Source organism: Saccopteryx bilineata, chromosome 2, assembly GCF_036850765.1.
Source record: "Saccopteryx bilineata isolate mSacBil1 chromosome 2, mSacBil1_pri_phased_curated, whole genome shotgun sequence".
Classification (NCBI taxonomy): domain Eukaryota; kingdom Metazoa; phylum Chordata; class Mammalia; order Chiroptera; family Emballonuridae; genus Saccopteryx; species Saccopteryx bilineata.
Genome location: NC_089491.1, coordinates 275,448,151 through 275,472,218, shown reverse-complemented (window position 1 = coordinate 275,472,218; position 24,068 = coordinate 275,448,151). Strand labels below are relative to the sequence as shown.

At 49.9% G+C, this 24,068-nt stretch overlaps 1 protein-coding gene across 1 annotated transcript in view; it reads left to right on the top strand.

Annotated features, from left to right (window-relative positions):
- Window positions 1-2,869: 2,869 nt before the first annotated feature.
- Window positions 2,870-24,068, top strand: part of LOC136322514 (transmembrane protein 132D-like) — a 96,520-nt gene continuing 75,321 nt past the window's right edge. Inside the window, exon 1 of the mRNA XM_066254478.1 lies at window positions 2,870-3,028. Within this exon, the coding sequence (XP_066110575.1) occupies window positions 2,950-3,028 (79 nt within the window). The 5' untranslated portion in view covers window positions 2,870-2,949. The remainder of the gene's footprint in view (window positions 3,029-24,068) is intronic.

Sequence of the window (24,068 nt, the reverse complement as noted above, 5' to 3'; positions counted from 1 at the left end):
GCAGTAGCATCCAACCCCCCACCCCCACCCTGGCTCCGGGAACTAATGCCAGCAGGCATCCCTCCCTGCCGCCGGCAGCTCCCGGACCAAGTTGGTAATTCTGGATACCGCTGTACAGAACGTTTTTATTGAGAGACGACACCCCCACTGCCTTGCGTAGAAAAGCCTACCGCACACAGCACGACCAATTAGTGCTATTTAATTACTGACAAAATCAGGCTCCCAAACTGATGGATGGCCCTGCAGAAGGAACACGTCTTCCTGGGGGGAAAGCTGACTTCTTTACAATGGATCTGAGAGAGACCAGGCGGGCACTCCAGGTGGGATGCTGTCCCAGAGGCAGGGGATGTGTGGCGTGCTCCTCCATGGTGACTTGTGCTCATCACCCAGAGAAGATCACACATGCTTGCATCTTACTCCAGGCACCAATCAGGTAATCTGGAATTGCAGCTTCTCCTCACCCCCGAAAAAAGCTTCCATTCCAAAGAGCAGGAGAAACCCTGTCCCACTAGCTGTGCATAATGGGAAAATTGTCGAACACGACAAGCAGCCGCTGGGATCAGTCTGCCATGTTGTGTCCTAAGGGTGCAGATAGAGAAATCTTTTTGTTAGTGACACCTCGCTCACAAACACCGAGGCATCTGATGATTGTAATTCTGGGGAACATCTCTCAATTTGATTTAGGAAATACAGAATGCTCGCTTTTTATATAAAGAACAGGAAGCATTGATTCCTAGGTGATTGGCTTGAGAAGTGTTTTAAAAGTAGTTTCCCATTAGACTGACTACCTGGGGTTGGCATTGGCTACAGACCTGGGAGGTAAAAAGCCAGAAGATGGGGGACCAGGGGACCGAAGGTCAGGTACCCCCGCCCCATCACGGAGGGTAAACTATGTCTGGGGTCCCATCACCTTGGGCTTGTCGGGGGTGTGGATCCCTGAGCCCCCCCCCCCCCCCCCCGTGCTGGTGAACCAGAGGCGCTGGGCTGGGCTGGGCTCAGCACACCCGGTTTTCACACGCTTCTCCAGGGAGATTTCAGAGGCACCAAAGACATGTATTCTGTTTGGTTCTTTGATGCAGGGACCCTTGAGAATTTTAGGGGAGACCCATACAGAACAGACAGGGTTTAAGAAGTGAATGAAAAGACAAACCCAGACAGACACACGTCCATTCCGAGAAGTACATGTAGAATTAGGGAGAAGCACCCATCTCCCGGGGAACCTCAGAGAGAGACCCTCTGTTTTGAGACAGAACTTGCTTTTCTGATCCTCCTTGGATGCTCCCTACGCTAACAACTCCCAAAGCATTGGTATGTTTCTGCCGTCAAAGGCCTAGAGAACAGACATCTATATGTTCCTCTCTTGGCCAGAGAGTGACCCATTTTTTTTTTACCTACTGAGGTGAATTTGCCTCCCTTGGCTTGGTTGTTGTTAGTTGACGATATTCTTTAAGTATGCAGAATGCTTTCGTTTGCTTTTGATGTTTTTTTTCCTTTTTTGATCTGGTTAATTCAAAGCCTTACACGGAACAGGGTCCTTGGGCCAAAACCAGAGGAGGGTGCTCAGTGAGGTTGGTTTTCAGGGTGTCTTCATGGGGTGTCTTCATTAGGGATTCGGGCAGGTGGTAGAGACAGAGAACCTTCCTCTTTTATCTTCTCCTGGCCTCCTTGGTGCTTAAAGGGGCCTTATTCCTATTTCCAAATAGGCCACTGGAGTCAAGTTGGAATTCATTTAGGACCACTGACGGGGTGGTCATTTCAGGATGGGGTGTGAGAGCCAGCCTGACCCTTGGGATGGCACGTCGGAAATCAGAGGCCCTGCAGCCCAGAGATTGTTGGGGACCATCTAGGGCAACGTGGGAGGCCTCAGTGCAGCGATTTTAGGGTCCACAGACAGGCGAAGAGCCTCGCTTAGACTCCTCCCTAGACCAGAGGACTTGCCCTCAGGCTGGGGTCTGAGGAAGAAGGGAAGGCACCTGGCCATCTGGACACCTGTTGGGAGTTATTCTGAGCTGGCCAGGTATATGCACGCCTCCCAGCTGCCCCTCCCATCCACACTGGTGGGGAGGGATGCCCGGGAGGGAGGGTGCGGGGCAGAGCAGGAGAGGTGGGATTTACTTTGCGGATTGGGGCTCACAGCTGTCACTCCGAAAGGGTGGGGCTTTCTTTCTTTCTTTTTTTTTTTTTTTTTTTTTTTTTTTTTTAGAAAAGGCCAATTTCCAGGCAAAGCCTCGAACCCGCGCGGGGCACTGTGGCGCTTGCCTCCGTGCGGATGCAGTCTTGGCGGAGCGGCGGGTTCTCCTCGGCGCGCCAGGGCCCAGCGTCTCCGCTGCCCGCCGTGTGCCTTGCGCACCTGGGGCCCGCCAGCCGGGCCGGGCCGGGCGGCGCGGGGGGCTGCGGCAGCCAAACTTCGGCGCCGGCGTGCACGAGCCACCGGGAGCGGCCAGGCGGGATGGGGGCCGTGCGCTCGCGCGCCCCGCGCCGCCCGGCGCTCCCGGCCACCCGGCCGGGGCCCCCCGCGCCGCCTCCGCCCGCGCCCCGGGCGCCGCAGCCCCGCCGCCTCGCCGCCCGCGCGCGCTAGCCCGCCTGCCCGCGTCTCCGCGCTCTCGGGGCTGCCCTTTTTGGGCCAACTGGGGGCCAGTCCACGCTCAGGTTAACAGGAAGGGACCAGATCCGCGTGGATTAAAGTAAAAATATCACGGTGGGGGTGAGAGGGGGTGGGGTTTGCCTGCGCGCGCCGGACTCGGGAGGGAAACTCCAGAGCGGCGCGGCGGTCGCCCCCGGCCGGCCATGGACTGGAGGGAGGGGCGCGTAGGGCCCCGCGGCTGCTCGCGCCCCTAGCCGCGCACTCCCTCGCGGTGCAGCCCCGCTCCGGCTTCCGGGGGCTCGGCGACTGTGTCTGCGCCCAGACGTCGCCGGGGAACGGAGGATCTGCTCTCCCTGGTCTCCAGGATGTGCCCGTCTGAGATGGGGACGCTGTGGCACCGCTGGTCTCCCGTGTTCATCAGCCTGGCCGCCCTGTTCTCCAAAGGTGAGGGGACGCCGTGCCACCGCTGGCCCCGGGACGAACTTTGCTGGGAGTGAGTGCGTGGGAGGGTGTGCGTGACCGGGGGTGGCTGGGACCGAGGACGTGGGTGTGTGCAAGCGCGGGTGAGTGTGTGCGCGCGGGTGCAGGAGCGCGTGCGGCCGCCAAGATCCGTGGCGGCTCCTTTGCGGCAGGTGTCTGCCCGCAGGACTTGGAAGGCGAGGCCCTCCTGCGAGACCGCAGAGGGACGGCAGGCAGGGACATTAATTAGCCTCGTCCACCGAAAGCCTTCTCAGTTGGGCAGGGGGCTGTGGAGACCTTTGAGAGGGGCGGTGGGATCGGGGAGGGCTGAACAGGACGTCAGGGGAGCGGGACTGGCCAGACGTGGAGGCCCGGACCGCTGGCCCCTCCCGCAGCACTAACCTAGAGCAGATCATCGCAGAGCAGTCCTCAGTGCGGGAACAAGGACGCTCCTGAGGCTTCTTGGGCGGCTGAAAACATGGCATTGCGTAGCAGGGGAGGCGGATTTTCTGCGCAGGTCCTCGCCTCTGGCCCTCTGGGGCTACTTGTCCCCTCCAGCATCCCCGCAGGTTGGCCAACCCGAACTTGTCACCTGAGTTGTCACAGCAGGACCCTGACAGGGCCATTCCTCCTCTCCCTTCTTGTGAGCATGTCCCTGTCTGTCGTTGGAACAGCAAGTTTGGAAGCTCAGAACACGGATTCCTGGGGGATGCCTGATTAGAGCCACCTCGGAGACTGTAGGAAGAAGTACCGGCAATTCCTTGTGTTTTATTGATTGGTAATCTTCTTTTCTGCGTGGTTCCCCTCAGTGCCCCTTTCCTGCAGAGAAATGTTTTAGAAGGAAAGTGGAGATTCTCAGCAGTCCCCCAATGTGTGCCCCTGAATTCCGATAAACAGATTTTTTTTTTTACTCTGAGATTTTTCGAGATGAGCTCTCTCTTTCTCTGGGAAACTTCAGAGCCAGTGATCACGCATCGAGTCTTTTAATTACAGGAATTTTCTGTGCTCTGTGCTCTTCCGGAGTCAGTGGGGCCGCACCGCCGCTCTGGTTCTGAAGATAGCCCAAGACCGTTCCCTTGCTGGGGTTTGGTGCTGATGTGATTTGGGGGGATGGCTGACCTGGGCTGACCCTGCCAGGCTATCTGCAGTCTTTTCGAACGCAGTATGATGTACTCAGGTCTCCCCATGATGAGTTAGTGTGAGCCTGAGGACGTGGGCTTCCGGATTTACGATGTGTACAAGGCATGGAGAGAAAGGTCAGTGGAGCCAGGCAGATGGATGGGAGGTTAACAAAACCCACATCCACAGCCCCAGTGGACACATGAGTGTATCTGAGGCATATCTTTTTTTATTGGTTGTCACTGGGCTTTATCGTAGCAATCGGCTTCCGTTCTTTTATGAAGAAAGCTATGGGGTAGCTTCATAAATACTACCCGACCGGCATGCGTTCTCGGTCACGTGCGTTCTCGGTCACATGCGTGGCTCTGTGACCGACTTCTCTGTCAGACTGAGCAGCGTGGAGGAGAACGGTGTTTTTCTTAGCACTCCTGGGCCCTTTTGAGAGGAAAGCCCGAAAATGCCCTCAAAATACAGAGCTCTGGGACGCGGAGCTCTAAGCATGGGGGAACGAACCCTGAGCCCAGCGTGTGGCGCGTTTTGTGTGTTGAGCTTGGAGAACACGGCTCAGTTGTGCTGTGTAGCACAGTCTGGGACCCAGGCACAGTAGCCCGCTGATTATTTATGCTAAAGAACAAGAGGAATCCTGACAGTCCTTGTACAGTCCCTTTGTACACAGTGTCATGGTGCGGATGGGACTTCCAAGGGTCTGGTCACTTTGGTTCCTCCCCCAGTGTGTTCAAGTCACTGTTCCTCTAGGATTCTCCAACCAGCTGAATGTTCCAGACTAGCTTGGAACCAGATACAGACTATGTTTTAGAGGACTTTAATTGGAAGCTAGCACACAGACGTGTATATAACATACACACACACAATCCCAAGTTCCTGATTTGTCTGGTTCTGATGGATAAGTGGGGAATATTGCCAAATATTAAATATTTGCTTCAACACACATATATATACACACACACATGTTCATGTGTGTGTGTGTGTGTGTGTGTGTGTGTATATATATAATTTTTTTTGTTTACTATATTGCCTTAATTCTTTCAAAATATAAATCTTTTGCATGAACAAAAATGTCCATTATAGCATCAGGCTAATGTACTGGAACTTGACCTATGTTTAAGGAAGGGATGGGTCATAGAGGAAGCCCACCCTCGTATTGATCTTTTGAAAAGGAAATAAAAATAAAATTTCACTGTTTGCACTTCTGTCCCTTGGGACTTGGGAACTAGACCATGAAACAAAAAGTTTGACTAGCAACATTGTTGTACGGTCAGCCCTCCCCCCCCCCCCCTTCCCAGGAGAAGCCAGAGAGCATGTGTCTTGTGTTCAGCGTCTAGCTTTTGTTGGGAATTTGCTGTGTTTGCATTAAGATGTGTTTGAATGTATGGTCTTCTCTTCATGGGAGGGGTCGGAAGTCTGGAAAGCAGAGGTCCGAGAAGATGAATGAGTGAGGGGGCGGGGGCGGGCAGGGAGCCATGGGAGGTTAACAAAATGCAAGCACATGTGGGCACTTGCGGGCTGCTGTCTGTGACCCTCACCTGCATTCCCCAGAGCAGTGGTGTTCTCTCCCAAGTGCTGGTGGGAAGTGGACACGCAGTGATCCGGGCTCCAGGGAGAGGAGCTGCTGGGTGGGCTGATGGGGTCCCTGTCTGGGACTGGGCCTGCATCTGGCTCAGTGTAGCCAGGGACCTGCATGGTGACTGTCCTGGGACATCATCCGGCTCCGTGTTCCACATTTTATTGCTTCTGTCTGAGGTCAGAAGAAGTGTTGGATGGTGGAGCCTCACCTCCCACACCCCTGGGCTGGGGGGAGCTCTGCTTCATGGTGATGAAGCAAGAGAGACCCAGGAGAGACAGCACATTGGGGTGAGTGCGCGCGTGTGCATGTGTATGTGTGAGTGAGAGAGAGAGAGAGACTTTATTGCTTCCATTTAAATACTGTCAACACTAAAAGGCTAGGGAATTTTGGGCCATTTAAGTTTCATTTTCTCTCAAAGAATTAATTAATACATGGTTTTATTTAAAATAAAAACTTAAACATATAGAAAGGTAGAATTCCAAGTACAAAGGTCTGTTTAATTCAGTTCTATTTTGAAAGCCGAGAAAAAAATGAAAAACAAAATAAAAACTGCAAACTACCTTATTGCAGAAGCAGATGCTACTCTATATTTTTATTTCATGTAACATTTTCCCATTCACTCATTTATTCAGCCAGTTATTCCCATCCAAACACCTTTTGTCACTAATCTCATCCATCCATTCATCTATCCATCCATTCATCCATCCATCCATCATCTATCCATCCGTGCGTCCATCCGTGTGTCCATCCATTTGTGCATCCATCCATGTGTCTGTCCGTTTCTCCATCCATCCATCCATCCATCCATCCATCTGTCCATAAATTTCTTCATCAACATTGAAGGCCACCTGCTTTTGGTGAACATGGAACTCTGCAGGAACTATTTCCGAGTGCTATATGGACACAGGGTTAGGAAGGTATTAAAGTGTCCTCAAGACCAGGGAAGTTTAGTGCCAGCCATTGTTTAAGACTGTCAAGTGCCACCAACCACAGCACTGTGGTTTTAAGGGGTGAGCTCACCCCTTCCCCCAGTTCCATGTTCAGCACCCTGCTTCCTTTCCTGTCTGATTTTCTTCTCCCCACCTCTTAGCCATTTTATAATAACTTCCCTCTGAGCACCAACATTCTGCTGGCCACGAGGAATATAGTGGAGAGAAAAAACAAAACCGACACGATGACTCTCCTCACAGAACTGGCAGTTTATGGGATGGACAGAAAAACGTTAGCCATGGAGAGGGATGTCATGTCCACCTGTGGTCCTGGAAAGGACAGAGCCAGCCTCTCCGAACACAGGCGCACGGGTCTGTGTCTTAGCACCGCTGGGGAGGCGTCCCTCAGCTCACAGATGGGTACGAGTGAACGGAATGTAGAGTGAGCAAGCCAGGAGGTGTGGACAGGTGCCAGGGACTAATGTGGGCTGGTGTGGCACAGGTGGAGAGGACAGGGGGTATCGTGGGGCTCTGTGGAAGGAGAAACCACACTGACCGAATTGCGGGCAGCGCTCAGCGGGGCTGTGGAGAGAACCTGGCATGTCCTCGTTCACCTGGGCTGGCCCAAGTCACCCGTGTTGCCCCGGCACAGTTGGTAACAGCACCCTCTTCCACTGTCAGAGCCGTCCAGGGGTTCATCGAGCCCTGAAGTCACCCTTCCACGGGCCACTGCTGGGGCAGAGGGAAGTCATTACAGAGTGTGTCCCGGGCTGTCACGGGCTACCACAGACGTAACAACAGAACTCAATTGTCACACAGTTCTGGAGGCTGGGAGTCCCAATTCAACGTCCCTGGGCTGAAGTCAAGATGTCAACAGGAGGCTTGAGGGGAGAAACATTTCTTGTCTCTTTCAGCTTCTAGTGACCACCTGCCGTCTTTGCCTTGGGGACACCATCACTGTTACCTAGTGACCAGTGTCAGCTGATCCTCTCTGTTGCATCCTCATAGCTCCTTCTGTTCCGTGTGTCTGTGTGGAGTCAGATACACTCCACCACTCCCTCCCAACAAGGTCCACGTGGGGGGTGCCCGCCAGAACCGTCTTACATCTATGTCAGTCATATCTGCCAAGACCCCTTTCTCTCCCTTTGTTTTCCCAAATAGGTTGACATTCACAGGTGCAAGGTACTTGGGCATAGACATTGTTTGGGGGGCCTTTTTTCAACCATCTGTGGGGTGGCGTCTTAAGACTATTTTGTCTCCGCTCCTGAATTGTATGTAAGTCTCTTTAGGGCCAAACAACTCGGCATTTTTCCATCTTTCCTCTCTCTCTAGTACTTAGCCTAGTCCTTTGGACATTGCGAGGGCTCAATAAATGTTGAAGTATGCTGAGGGCTGTAGAAGACCGCTGTAAGAACCTTTGCCCAACAGTAGAATGGTTTGATGCTGGGTTTTTTTTTTAATCCCCAGTAACTCAGTTGCTGGGGGAATACTTTGGTCAATAATCACAACAGCCCATGGTGGCGGGAGTAACCATGGTGTGTCAGGTACGATGCTTAATGATTGATGAAAATGATTTCTGTGTGTGTGAATTTGCAAATACACGCCATGGATAGATTTGGCTTATTTAACCTTATTTTATAGATGCAGAAAGTGGGGCTCAGAGAAGTCCAGTCACTTGGCCATGGTCTGATAACACAAAACTTGGCAGAGTCTGAGCTCTGACGCCGCAGCCCGGACCATTAGCGACTCCACGTCCAGCTTGGGATTTAATAACTGATGTGGAGCTGTTTGTCAGGCAAAGAAACGTCGTCCGTGGTGCCAGGTGGGTGAAGGGCGCGTGTGGACAGGTCTCCATCTGAGTTTAGCTCCGAGCCTCGTAGTATGTGGTTGGCGCTCAGATTGTGTCGCCCGAGGGGTAAATGAAGGTCAAGTTCTTTAACCTTCTCAGCCTTGGTTCCTCTAGCAGCTCTCAGGAATGAGACCAGCAAGGGGCTGAATGAAGTAGAGATTTTACTGCCAAGTCTGTCAAAGATGTTGAGCAGGCTCTGCAGGTGTGGACTGTGTGTGGTGGTCGTCTGGTTCAGGGAGCCATGACCTAGGGACCCATTGACCCCTCCGTGTATGATCCAGCACCCTGAGACGCCTCTTCCCCCACCCCCTGCGGGCTGAGGGGTCATAGAGGCGGGTGACAGAGTCTGCGGCCAGCGAGGAGGGGCCGTACTGCCCAGGGCAGAGGCACCTCAGTCAGCACAGAGCATGGAGGTGGTGATGTTGGCTTCAAGGTTATGAGGGAACAGGGGATGCATTTAAACACGGGTGGGAAGGACGTGCCGGTGAAGCCCCTTTGGGATGTGCTGTGTCTGGGGATCACCGTGACAGAACAGAGTCTGGACAGCAGGTGGATGTTTTGCCTGAGAACTCATTGATGCTGTGACTTTGATGGGATTTGAAAGGCCTCCCCCCCCCCTTCCCAAATGCAGCATAAAATATTCAAGTTCAGCCCTGGGATGTTTCCACTTTGAATTGTTTTCCCTCCAACTGGGAGTGTCGCAGATCGGCCACCAAGGGGTTTTCTCTATTTATCCAACAATTACATCGGAGGGCAGGTTATACACGCTCTGAGGATGCGGACATGGCTGTGAAAGGAACTCTGCCTCCGGGAGAACACAGGTCAGCGGGGGCGGGGGCGGGGAGGACTGGGACGTGGACGGTGACTTCTCTCTGGTCAGCGACAGAGGAGACAGACGGCAACGAAACCGTTCCTGGCTGACGTGGAGGAAGGGAGGAGTGACCCCCCGTTGGAGCCTCTTTTCCGTGGACTCTGAGTGTCCCGTGTTGGCCAATGACAGAGCCTGCTGTGGCGTTGGGGGGAGGGGTAATTTAGGAGATTGTGGGATGAGGTGCATAGGTCCGACATGAGCATCAGAACTGGGACCTGAGCCGGACGGGGGACCCCAGTGTCGAGAGACCCCTTGCACATCTACTGAGTGGGACCGGAACTTCTTTGGCTCCAAGAGGCACTGCCGGAAGGGACAGGAAAGGGTGTGAGATGTGTGGGCTGCAGCGTCTGGAGACAGTCTCCTCTTGTTACATGTGACATTGGACACCACGGACATTGCAGAAACTCATGTTAGAAAATCCCGTCTGTGTTTTCTTCTCTTCCCCAGAGGACCGCCGGAAGGAGGTGAGGGCCTGACTGTCCCTTTCTGGCATTCCTTGTCATGAGTTGGCCCCCACACGCTCAAGGCAAGAGGCCGATCGGTTTTGATATTTCCAGGCTCTGTCCCTTCCCTTCGTTGCTGGGATTTGAAGGTTCAACTTGGGTTTATTTGTGCTGAATGCCCCTCTCCCCCCAAAAAAATGGGGTCTCCTGTTGTCATCCCCAAGGCCTCTGCAGGGCTGTTCTCAGTCAGCACGGAACAAATGCTCTGAAGAAAGACATCGAAGCAGATCTTCCGCTGGTGGGAGCCTCCTTCCCAGTGTGAAGCCAAGTGTGAGAGGAGCCCCGAGAAGCTATGAGTGGAAGGGAGGAAGGGGTCCCCTTGAGTTTTGTTCATTTAAGGAAAGATTTTCTAGTGATGAAGAACTAGACCTGTGTGGGTTGCAGGGACACAGTTACCTAAGGGATGCAGTCATGAGTGGGCTAGCTGTGGTGTGGTCTTACGTCAATACCCAGGTCTCAGTGGCTTAACTTGCAGAGTCTAGTCGAACCCCACCCCCCATTTGGAGGACCCATGGCCTCCGAGATCATCACCGTAGGGGAAGAGAGGGGCTGGGGTATCCTGTGGGATGTATTGAAGGTCCACATGTGGGAAGGGCTTCATTCCTTGTACAGATACCTCATTGGCCAGCCCTTACACAGGGCCTCTGTCTAACCCAGGGAAGATGAGAAAATATACAGAAGCCCATTAGTATATTTGCTAAACACTCACCGTGTCCACCAAGAGGGAGGAGGAGGAAACATATTGGTTCCCGTAACTTGAATTCTGCAGGCAAAGACAGCATCAGGCAAGGCTGGATCCAGGTGCTCCCGGGATGCCCAAGGGACCTAGAATCTCTTTGCTTCTCTTTAGACATATGGATTCTATTCTTTTAGACATTATGTCCTTTATTTATTTATTTATTTTTTATTTTTTTTTATTTTTTATTTTTTTTTTTTTTTGCATTTTTCTGAAGCTGGAAACAGGGAGAGACAGTCAGACAGACTCCCGCATGCGCCCGACCGGGATCCACCCGGCACGCCCACCATGGGGCGATGCTCTGCCCACCAGGGGACGATGCTCTGCCCATCCTGGGCGTCGCCATGTTGCGACCAGAGCCACTCTAGCGCCTGAGGCAGAGGCCACAGAGCCATCCCCAGCGCCCGGGCCATCTTTGCTCCAATGGAGCCTTGGCTGCGGGAGGGGAAGAGAGAGACAGAGAGGAAAGCGCGGCGGAGGGGTGGAGAAGCAAATGGGCGCTTCTCCTGTGTGCCCTGGCCGGGAATCGAACCCGGGTCCTCCGCACGCTAGGCCGACGCTCTACCGCTGAGCCAACCAGCCAGGGCCCATTATGTCCTTTATGTAAGCAAGATACTTTCCAAGCTCAGAAGGATATCTTTTTTTTTTTTTTTTTTTTTTACCCTAAAAGTAAAAATAAAGAGCATTGAGTTCCATGAAAGTTCTGGGCCTGTGTCCTTTGGGCCAACTGCTCCATGAGCCTCCTGGAATCAGCCCCTGTGCTCAGGATGACAGGGTAGGCACAGGCCGACTGGCTCAGGCTTAGGCAGTGAGCTTCCACTTGCAGCCTGGCGCGGGAACGGACCCATATCCCCCGTTAGGACAATGAGGATGGCCGATACCAAATCATTTGGAAACAAAATAATTTGGCCCGAAAGGGGCCAATGGATGCCGGGCAGTCCACAAAACGGCCATATCCCGCTCTCCGGGTTGTCGTGACTTGAAACCTTGTAGGCGAATAGTCCCCACATCCTCTGTTATTTCACCCAAGGGGGGCTTGTCCATTCCTGCTCAGGTGACAACTGGCGGTACCGAGCTGTCCCCTCGCGGGGCGGTCACTCACCCTCTGAGTGTCTAAGTGGAACGCAAGCTTTGTTTTCCATGGCTGTAATTTCACGCAGTCCTTAATTAGATATGAAAAACAGCGCACAATGGGGATTACCGTTGTGAACAGATACATGCATGATGAGCGCTGTGAAAAGCAGCCTAAGAAGCCGACACACACACACACACACACACACACACACACACACACACACACACACACGCTTGCTTGTTTTACCAGCATTCCGTGTTTTGAAGTGTGATCTCAGTGAAACTGCTGAGAACTGTGTTGACCGGGAAGGGCACAGCCCCGTGATATTATCTACACTGTTAAGAGGGAGCGGCGCCGGCCCTGAAAAGGGGGGACGAAGAATTTGACGTACAGCCCCCTACAAGCGTCTTACAGATGAGTTCTGCCACTGCCACCCCCATCCCCTCCCCAGTTCTGCATACCTGGTTCCAATAACCCGAATGTTCTGCTTGGTTTCCTTAATTAGCTAGCCCGTGTTAGGGAGCTGGGTTTCGCCTGCAGGTCAGACAAGCGTAACCCCAAAGCAGTGCGGGAAAACAATTTTCACGGCGCTCCGCTATTAAAGGCAGCCTTATTGAAACCCCGAGAAAGGGCAAGAGCTACGAACAGTGTGCGTTTGGGCCATATACCACTTTTATTTTATTTTATTATTTTATTTTATTTTAATTTTATTTTTTACAGTATCCTGAAGTCATCTTCCCGGAATTGTTTTGGATGGGTAAAGAGATTTCTGAGAGGGAAATGACATTCTCATGATTCTTGCACAATTTAAACGGGGAAGCCGCCCTGAGAAACTGAAGGACGTGGAAGAAATAATGTCACCCTGGTGCCATCATGCATCTTCAGAGAGAGAGGGCCTGCCTTTGTGCTGCCACCCAGTGTCTTCCTGCGTTTTGATGGCAGCGGTCTGGTGTTCTGATGGATAGATCACACGTGCCTGTGGCCCGCAAGTCTGTCTACATCCTGGGCTCCCACCATGGACATTGTGTTCATATTTGGAAACCAGGAGGTTTTCTTTTTCCCCACAAGTGTGTGGATTTTCCTGCTTTCCTTGAGGGGTGAGCGGCAGTGACGTGGGTTCATGAGGGCACCTAACTAGCTAACTGGAGGGCGCTGAGCAGCCCCCCACACGTGAGGAGATACAATCTCTTGACCTGCGGCCACTCTTGTTCCAACACAGCGTCTGCCCCGCCCCCCTCCCCATAGTCCCCTTTGTCACGGGTTTGAACTTCTGTGTTTTTCTTAGAGTAGAGAAGTTGCCCTCTGGGCTTGGGGCGGTCAGCAGGGGGCAAACTACAGACAAGGAGCCCCACATTTGTTTCCTGAGTCTGACGACCCTCCTGGGTTCAGTGTCCCTGGGCACATCCTGCCGCGTGTGTGACATCTGCCTTTAATTTCAAGGTGCTGCTTGATCTCATCTAGTGCTTTGATTTTGTGTCGCTGAGGTATTGGGAACTGTGCCCCTGAAACTCGGAGGTATGAACGGAGGGACTGATGTGTAGGCTTTCCAGGGTGTGTGCCTGGAGATGTTTGAATGGGAATAAGTTTGCAGATCCTCACCTTTTTAAAATATATTTATTTGCTCTTAAAAAAATTTTTAAATATTTATTGATTTTTAGAGAGATGGAGGGAGGAGAGAGAGAGAGAGAGAGAGAGAGACTGACCCATTGTCCCACCCATCACTGCATTCACCAGTTGAGTCTAGCATGTGCCCGGACCGAGGATTGAACCCACAACCTTGACATATTCTGTTGATGCTCCAAACAATTGAGCTACCTGGCCAGGGCTGATGTATGGACTCTTTAACTTGATCTGTCTAAGCTAAATTACCATCACCCTCCCTCTCACACGCATGCACATACATACACGCATGCACATACATACACGCATGCACGCACCTCGTTTGGTTTTGCAGTAGAAAGGTGCCTCTCACCCATCTATTATGATACACACAGGCTGATTATGATGCATAGCCTTATTATGATTCATATCTTTCCGGTGTTAGAACCTCCACAGTTCCCAACGCACAACGAGGCGATTCTTTCCTGTGAGGCAGCGTCACACTCCCAACCCTGTAGCTCGTTCATGAAAGATGTAGATTTACAAAAAACAAATTAGTTGTTTTTTTTTTTAAATTTTAAAATGTCATTTTCAAAACACGGGTAACACACTTAGGTTCCTTTTCCCGTGCGGCTGTCACCATAATAATGCCCATGGGAGGAAGAGGTTTTGGACTACTGAGACTCTGTCAGTGAGAAGAAATGGCAGAGTATACACACACGTTTTCGTGGTGGGGGTAGCACAATAGGGTGAAGGATACATGGCTTTCAAGATGAAAAGCACATTCTGAGTTAGGATGAAATACTGTGAGCGCAGTGCATCGGAGATATAAATTCAGGAGGAGGGAAAGGAACAATGTAACATTTCTGATCGTTTGTGAAGAACTTTTTCATGGATTTTATAAATGGATGGTGGTAGGTGTTAAGCCATTGTTACTTATAATTCCAGTGGATACAGTGTAGAAGAGCAATCTAACCATTTGATTTTAAATGTCAAGATTTACAACGTCACTGAGCAAGTTTGTCCTTAGCAACTATTGAAACAGGATGAAGCCTATCAGATTTCAGTTTCTAAAGGTGCAAGTGGTTGCGCCGTTTGAAAAGTTTTCTTTTTAGGAGTTGCAGGAAGCAGTACCCCGGAAAGACCACTGTCTTTAGAATAGTTCTCAGCCCGGGTGACACCAGCCTTCCTTTGCCCAAGTCACACCGCAGACCAGGACAGTCCAGAGAGCCTCGGGTCAGACCAGGCACCTGTCGTTTCAAAAGCTCCCCTAAGAGAGAGTTCGGTGTGGAATGCAGGCTGAGAACCATGTGGCAAAGCCAACAGAGGGAGACACCTGTCTCTACTACGTGAAGGATTCTGAACCCTGGCTGCCCGCCGCAATCACAGGAGAAGGTGTTTTGGAGGGCTGGTGTCTGGTTAGTTGAGTTAAACTGGCACAGCGTATACGTCCCCTCTCAATTGCACACTTCCACGCATTTTGACCAAATGTGTTTGGTCTTGGCACCATGGCCTACTTTCTCTTACCCTCGTCCCCTGATCTATTATGGCTTGTATGTGTAGGTTTGCTTCTTCCAGAATGTTGTACCCCTGTACTATGTTAGCCTTTTGAGTTAGGTTTCTGGCCACATAGCATAATGTATGTAGAGCTCTAACAGGTTGCCGGGTATATCAGGAGCTCGTTTCTCTTTATTACGGGATGGGATGACGTGGTGGTGGTGGTGGTGGGGCAGCGTTCGCTTATCCGTTCTCCTGAGGCAAGACTCCAGAGCTGTTGATAGTCCCGGCTGTTAAGAACTAGCCTCTTGTAAGCATTTGTGGATGTGTTCTGGTAGGCACGTATGTTTTCATCTCTGTGGGTCTGAGATTTCCGGGTCACGTGGGAAGGGCATGTGTACCATAGTAAGAAGCCGCCCAGCCATCTGGGAAAGTGGTTGAGCCCTTTGGCGTTTGCTCCAGCTGTTCCATGGTTTTGCCAACCACAGACATTTTTTTCACAGCTTGGCTTCATTTTAGCCATTTTGATAGACGTGTAATGGTATCTCACGGTGGTCTCAGTGTGCATCCCCCTAATTGCTAATGATGTTGAGTGCTTCGTAGGGGCTTATTTGCCATCTGTCTGTCTTCTGGGGGCAGAGTTATCTGTTCCAATCCCTGGCTGTTTTTTAAAATGGGCGGCTCATTTTGCTTGTCTCATCCAGTTTTGAGAATTGTATATCTTGTCGGCAAGTCTCTCATCACAGATGTGATTTGAAAAAAATATTTTTTTTCTCAGTTTGTCCTATGTCATTTCTTTTTACAAGTCATCCTCAGAGTGGACTTATTTGTTTTAGTGAGGTCCAATTTACCTTTTCTTCTTTTATGCGATTGCTTTTGTTGTCATCACTTGGAAAGCTTGGTCAAAGGAGAGGTTGCAAAGGTTTTCTCTTATATGTTCTTTTTGTTTGTGTGTGTGACAGAGACAAAGATAGGGACAGACAGACAGGAGGGAAGAGAGATGAGAAGCATCAGTTCTTTGCTGCAGCACTTTAGTTGTTCATTGATTGCTTTCTCATATGTGCCTTGGCTGGGGGTGGGGGGGCTACAGCAGAGCGAGTGACCCCTTGCTCAAACCAGCGACCTTGGGCTCAAGCTGGTGAGCTTTGCTCAATCAAACCAGATGAGCCCGTGCTCAAGCCAGTGACCTTGGGGCTTCGAACCTGGGTCCTCCGCGTCCCAGTTCATGGCTCTATCCACTGCGCCACCGCCTGGTCAGGCTATTATATCTTCCTCTCGTGGGTTTGATAGTTTTAGATTTACAATGAGGTCTGTGATCCCTTCGGGGTTACTTTTAGTTTGCAATGTATGGGTTGTTCCAGTGTTCATGTAGGGATGCCAATTACTCTTTCATAATTTACTATAAAGACTTATTCCTCTCTTATGTTGGCTTTGTGTTTTCACCAAGATTATTTGACAGTATGTGGTAAGCATATCTTGGACTCTCTGTTTTGTTCCCCTGATCTATGTATGTGTCTGTCCTCTCACCAAAATCTTCCTGTCTCGATGACCGTTCTTTATAATGAATCTCGAAATCAGGTCATGCAAAATCCTCCAAGCTTGGTTTCTTTTTCAAACATGCTTTGCCTCTTCTAGTGTGTCTGATTTGCAATATAAATTTTGGAACTGGGAACTGGCTTACTGATTCTCAAAAAAAAAAAAAAGGATTCTGCTGGAGTTTTATTGAGATTGCACTGAGTTAGCAGAAAACACACCTTGGTAATACTGGGACCTGCCATCTTTATCCTTGAATGTGAGACTGCTGACAACTTCCTTAGGCTCTTCCTTTGATTTCCACAGTCACGGTGGGATTGTTGTCAGCCCACAGATGCTGGACATAGGCTTTGGATTTATACCAGCGTTTCTCAGGTTTCTGGGTGCCATGGTGAATAATTTTCTTCTTAAAATTTGAATTTACAACCTTTATTGCAACTGTATAGAACACAATTGATTCTTGTGTATTGGCTTTATACCCTAAACTCACTTATATTTATTTTTTCATTGCTATTTTATTTTATTTTATTTTTTGGTAGACTCTTGGGGGTGTTTTACATGGGCGATCGTGTCATTTGTGAACGCAGTTTTATTGCTCCCTTCCCAACCGGAACGCTGTTTTCTTTCTTCCCTTGATGCTGGCTAGAACCCCAGGATGATGCTGGACAGGAGGGTGAGAGCGCCCCTTCTGGTCTGCGCCCAATCTGACACAATTAACTGTGGTCATGTAGGTTTCTTCCAAATGATTTCCCTCCCTCCCTCCCTCTCTTCCTTCTCCGCCTCCTGTTCCGTCTCCTCTTCTTCCTCCTCCACCTTCTCCTTCTCCTTCTTTTCTTCTTCCTCTTCCGCTTCTCCTCCTCCTCCTCCTTCTTCTTCTCCTTCTCCCTCTTCCTCCTCCTCCTCTTCTTCTTCTTTGAGATGAGGAAGTTCTGCTCTTCTCTTAAAGCAGTGGCTCTCAACCTTTCTAATGCCGTGACCCCGCAATACAGTTCCTCATGTTGCGGTGACCCCAAACCAAAAAATAATTTTGGTGGCTACTTCATAACTGTAATTTTGCTATAGTTATGATTCGGAATGTAAATACCTGATATGCATTATGTATTTTCCGATGGCTTTAGGCGACCCTGCTGGGGTCACGACCCACAGGTTGAGAACCGTTGTCTTAAAGTGTTTTTATCATAAATGGTTTTTATCTTAAGAGGTTTTTTATCATAAATGGATGTTGAACGTTGTCCAGTTTTTTTTTGTTAGATCAGTTGCCACAATTACATGGTTTCCTTAGCTGTTCTGTTGATATTGTAAGTTACATTGATTTTTCAGATATCGAAATACCCTGTATTCGTCGTGCAGAGCTAACTCAGTCATGGTAGGATTCTTTCTATATATTGCTGTATTTGATTTGTCAGTATTTTCTTAAGGGTTGTGTGTGTGTGTATGTCTAAACTACTTTCTGTAGTTTTCTTTTATGAACCATTTCGGTGTCAGGGTCATAACTTTGTCTAGTTTTGGTACCAGGGTAATATTAGTGTCATAAACTGCAATGACGAATGTCCTCTTCTGTTTTCTGGAAGAGGCTATAATGTCAGTGCTCAGACGTCTTTAAATGGTTTTAATTTTCTGGTGAAACCACCTGAGTCTGGAGATTTTTTTCAGTAGCTTTTAAATTGCAAATTCACTTTGATAGTGTCAAGAGTATTCAAATGATCTATTTTGTATTGAGTGAGTTTTGGTAGTTGGTGATTCTTTTGGAGGAATTGGTCCATTTTATCCAACTTGTCAGATGTGTGGAATTGCTTTAGCTTGTCCGTGACTGTGAGATCCGTAATGTTGTCCTGTATTTTATTTCTGCAACTGGTAGTATGTTTATTTTTTCTCTTTTTTCCCCCCTTGATCCACCTGGCTTAAGAATTGTATCTGTTTTCAAAGGACTAGCTTTCAATTTTCATTAATTTTTCTCCATCATTTTACTTTGATCATTTTTATTGATGTCTACTCTAATTGTTTCCTTTTGTGGTTTTGGGCTCAATTTTCTTTAGTGTCTTCACATGGAAGCATAAGATCATTTGTTGAGACATGTCTTTTTCTCCCCTCAATCTAGAGCACTTAATGCTATGCATTTTCCTCTAGATGCAGCTTTAGCTCTGTCCCTCAGACTTTTATGTTATATACGTTTACTTCTCTTCAACTTACAATTATTTTCCCTAATTTTCTTCCTGACTTTTTTTTTTTGAACCATACGCTATTTAGATGTTTGCCGTTCACTTTTGAGATATTTGAAGCTCATCTTCCTGACACGTTTCTGTGTGTGATTTGTAATGTAACTCCATTTGGTCACTTTTTGATCAATGTCAGCCTGTTAAATTTAATTTTCTAAGTAAAATAATAAAAAAAAGAAATGTACATTTGAAACTATAGGATCCTATTAACCAACGTCACCCCAATATTTAATAAAAATTTAGTTGAATAGAAAAGGAACTTTCAATTATGCAATACAGTATTACTTGATATAGTCCGCATGCTACAGATGATGTTTCCCCCCATATTAATAGATCTCGTTCCATGTTTTCTGTTCCTGTCTTTATCTTTTCAGTGTATTTTTTGGTAGACCTCATAGGACTAGATGTTGCTCTCTCTCCACTCCAATAGTCAATTTTATTTTTTTTAATGGATATGTTTAGGCAATTCACATGGTTGGGTTAAAATATGCCATCTTCCTACCTGTGTGATAGATGTTCTCTTGGTCATTATATCTCTCCCTTCTTTGCGTGCTTTTTAGTTAGTGGAATACCTTTTATAATTGTGTTTTATCTCCCCTGTCGGGTTATTATTTACACTTTAAAGAAGCCACTGCAGTGGTTGCCCCCAGGGTTTTCAGTCACAAACCTTTAATTAATCACAATCTAATTTCCAGGCACGACTACACTGCTCCACGTGTCCCGTAAGAACCTCCCCATGATACCTTTCCAAACGCCTTCCACCCACTTCACTTTATTCACATCATTTATTTTACTTTGACACACGTGCTATAAACCCACCTGCGATTGTTACTGTTTTTTGCTTTATGCAGTCAATTAGGTTTTGGAGCAACTGGAAATAAGACCCCCTCCAAAAAAATGGATTGTATGTCTACCTACACTTGAATCTTTTCTAGAACCCTGCCTTTCTTTGTGTGCGTCCAGGTTTCTGCCTGGTGATGCATTCTTGCTGCGTGAAGATTCTCCGTTCACATGTCTTGTGTCAGAGGCATGATGGCAAAATGCTCCAGCATATGACCCCTCCACCCCCTCCAGGCTGACGGGACACTGGAGGCAGCTGCCACCTGAGAAGCCACCCCAGCCTTAGTGCAAGGGGGCAGGATGCCGGGCTTCTTTCTCCCCCTCCACCCCCACCACTCTCCTGCTGATGGCTTTCATTCATCCAGCCCACCCTAAACCCAGATGACCCGGGAGCCTGGGCATGCCACATGCAGAACCGAACAGGGACCGCGGAGGACATGCTGTAGGTGGCATCCATCGATCCATCTTCAGTGACCTCCAGTGTAACTGCTTAAGCAGAGCTAATTTTGTTACCAACTGCAGTAAGGAAAAGCACCCACTGAGATTCTCAGTCATACCCCAGAAAAGACAAACAGGTCGGGGGGGTGGGGTGGATGTTTAGAACGTGGGGGGTGAGCCCAGCTGGCTCAGGGGGTCTTTCCATGTGGGGGATCATGTGGCCAGCAGGTGAGGGGCTCAAAGGGAGTCCACATAAATACAGTTACTTTGTAAGTGAGCGTGGTATCTGTGTGAGCCATCTCATGTTCTGAAAAGGGGGCTCTTTGCACAGAGGAACAATAAACTGTTTAATTTTTTTATTGACTTTAGGAAGAGGAAGAGAGAGAGAGAGAGAGAGAGAGAGGCAGAGAGATATCAACTTGTTCCACTTATTTCTGCATTCATTAGTTGATTCCTGTATGTGTCTTGACCGGAGATCGAACTTGCAACCTTGGCATATCAGGACAGTGCGCTGACTGACTGAGATATCCGGCCAGGGCTGCAGTGCGCTGTTTACATAAATCAGTTTTCAGGACTTTCCGGAAGCAAGTATTGTGAGGTTATTGATGGTTTCACCATCTTCCTGGGAAGGAACTTCCTGGAACAGATCGTGAAGTCATTTTGATAAAGATGGTCTCCGTGTTCAGTCTGGTTGATTAAGTTCTGTGGATACAAAGGGTCTCAGTTCCTTGGGCACAGTGAACAGACACTGAGCCAGCCCATAATTACCCAAGATTCTATCTCGGCTTTAGGCATCACCCTCCCGTCGCCAATGAGTCCGTGCGCGCTCCCCCATGGAGGTCACAGCGGTGGCTCCCATGAAGACCTCAGAGGGATGTGGCCTGGATGCTCGGAGGAGAAGCAGCCACCTCTGTGACAATTTGCAGACACCCAGGAGTCGGCTTTCCAGAATGGGCTGTCTGATCACCGCCTAAGGGCCTTGCAGGGAGGCTGTGAGATAAGGCTTTGGGTCACAGCTGCCCACACGCACGTGTGTGTGGATCTGTGCGGTTCACAGGTAGATGTGGGCTGCTGTTCTCAAATTGCTGTGCCTGCTGTTTTGATCGTGTCTATTTGCTGGCTGACTGTGGGAGGTGAATGAGGAGCCTCTCCGTGACCTTACTTGTCCTAGGCATTTAAGGCTGTTTCTCAGCAGAACAAGTGGAGAAGGAGAGCTCCCTCCCTTCCTCCCTCTCTCCCTCCCTCTGTTAGCAAGTGCCTCGGAGAGTCAGTGCTGGTCAGCTGGGTGCGTGGGTCTGACGTGCAGACACGGAGAGGCTGGGATATGGGAGAGGTCACAGACGCCTCGTTCGGTTTCATCTCATTCGCAGGGTGGTTCTCCAAATGTGCCTGTGTCTGAGCTGTGGCGGACAGTATCCATTTCGACTCTGCTCTGGAATAGTATTAATAGTTTCCTGTTGTTCTTTTTCTTCACGAGGTCAGAACGGGGCTGTCTACTTAACAAATTCCCTCACTCACTCTGGGGCCAGGCAGGGGCATTCACTCCTGCCATGTTTGTGTACGCAGCCTCTGTTCCCGCCCCCCCCCCCCCCAAGGGCATTGTGCTCCTTCTGAGGACCCACCCCCTGCCCCATATCAGTCTGTACAGCCAGCGGGCTGAGCCCCTCTCAGGTCCAGAGGTGAGGACATGGGCCAGGACTGGGGCAGTCACCACATTCCACACAGCCAGCCACAGTGACGGAGTTGAGGATTCACACTGGATTCAATCCCAGGAAAGGCAAGGCGGGACTCGTGACTTTCGGTGACAACTTTGGGAAGGAGAGCGTCCTGTGTTATGGTGATTCGTTGCAGGAAGGGTGATGCAAGCAGGAGCTGTAGGGTGCTATCCCGTAGAGGTCAGTGATGACACCAGCACGGAGACCCAGCGAGAGGCATGTGCCATGGCATCGTGTGAGGCTTGATCAGCTGGACCTGAAGTCGTGCACTTTCCCCCAGCGCTGTTCAGCTACATGAGCCCATAAAGTCTCTCTCTCTCTCTCTCTCTTTTTCCCTTCAGTTGATTTGACTTAGGTTTGTGTCATTTGCTGTTGAAAGAGCCCTGACTAAGATACTCATGACAGGAGTTGTGACAACCACAAGAAGTGACAATCAGCCATTCTCTCCACCGCCCCTCACACCAGCCTCTGAGCAGAGAGGGGACGCAGAGCTGGAGAGAATGCTGTCTTTGCTCCTCTCTTGGTTGCTGCCGGCATCACGACAACACTGCAAGTCCTTGTTCCCAGTGGTAGGATTCCGCGGTGAGGAGGCTGGGACTTGTGTTTAAATCACCAAAGAACCGTCCTTGGAGAGGAGAGAACAGTTCCTGGCTCATTGCCTGTTCCCGTAGCAGGGAAGATTCACGCAAAACATAAGGGGCTCCGCTTGTGTTGATTTGCTTGTTGTTTTGACTTATTTGTCTTGTTCCTGGTGAGCGATTTGAGACACCGGGGACTGCGTTTTGGGGGAGGGGGCTGGCGGGCGGTGGGGGTCCCTTGCACGGAGTCTCTGCACTTTAACCGCATTTATGAGAACATAGCCCGAGAATACTTGCACAGCTTTCGTAAATAATGAATAGCTGGATGGGGGAGAACGCTAATGTTGATTAAATTGGAGATCTCCGGGCCAGAGTTAACGACACGGCAGCTGGCAGGTCAAACGTTGCCCATGGACATGCCGAGTTGGATCAATAGAACGTTGTTGTCTTCTTAATGGCCTTGTCAACATTTTCCAGTCAGGAGAACTGACGTGGTTTTGGATGCCTGGCATCCGCTGAAATTTGGACGCTCCGGCAAGGCTAGTTTTCCTAGGGGCCCTCCTCAGTGGGGGCTCCCTCCCCCCGAGATGAGGTGCACCCCTTTGGTCTGCCTCCCCTCCAACCCCCACCCTGCCAACCTCGCTGGTTTTAGCCTCTACCTGCCCACCCACCCCCACCGGCTGGAGCCCAGGCCATCAGGCAGCTATGGTGTCAACGCCTGTCTTCTGAGCTGTGCCCGCTGGATGTCCGTGTGTCCTCCCTCTCACATTTGTCTGCATGTGGATCCTCGACGCCCTTCTCAGTGTGAGTCAGGGCAGCACGGGTTTCCTTGCCCGTGGAGTCAGTTGTTCTGTACAGAGAGGAGACGGGATGAGAAGGGAGGGCGGAAACACCCACACAGAGCTGCCCAGGTTCTGATACGTGGTTTACATTTGCGTTTCATACATTAACGCTTCTAGTGCGCTCACACACACAATGACCCTTTCAGAGCTGATTTGTAATCAGTATTTTCCTGGGAGGTTCTTTGAGAATTGAAAGCTCAAGCCAAATAGTTTTTTTGATGCTTTCTCTGGTGTAAATCCATTCACTCATTCACCCATTCACCCTTCCATCCATTATCTATCCATCCATTCACTCACCATCCATCCATCCATCCATTTATCCTTCATCCATCCATCCATCTATCCATCATTCAGTATTTGCCAAGCATCTCCAGTATTCAGGGCACTGTGGTGAACAAGACCAAGGTGTCTGCCCCTCATGGAGCATATGTTCTAGTGGGGGAGGCAGACAACAAAACAGTGATACGTGGAATAATTTCAGAAATGCTAAGTGCCAGGAAGGAGACAGTACTGAGTGAACACACATTGAGGAGGGCGTGGTCTTTGGAGAATGTGGCAGGTGGGGCCACCATGTAGAGGTGACTGTTGCATAGAGACTTCTATGCTTATATACACCCCCCCATTCATATCTGAACACCCTTCCTTCATGCAGTGGTATCTGGGAGAAGAGACCTTGGGGAGGGGTTTAGGGTTAGATGAGGCCGTGAGGGTGGGGCCCCCAGGAAGGGATTAGAGCCCTTTAGGAGTCCCCAGAGGGCTTGATTCTGGCCTCTGCCATCTGATACGTGATGACAGTGACAAGCGGGTCCTCATCAGAATTCAGCTGTGGCCGCGTACTGACCGCCAACATCGTGCCTCCATGAGTGTGAGAAATAAATCATATTATTTATAAGCCACACGGTCTGTGGAACAGATTAAGGTGAGACTCGAGGCTCTTGTGAGGTTATTCGGGAGCATGACTTTCTAGGGTCCGAGCGAAGGCCCCGAGGCTGAGGTACGGGGAGGCCTAGTGGTCTAAGCCACATTAGGAACAGCCTTTCTGGGAAGGGCCACCCAGTGCATCCTGTGGTCTCTGCGGACCATGCAGCCCCTGTCACCAC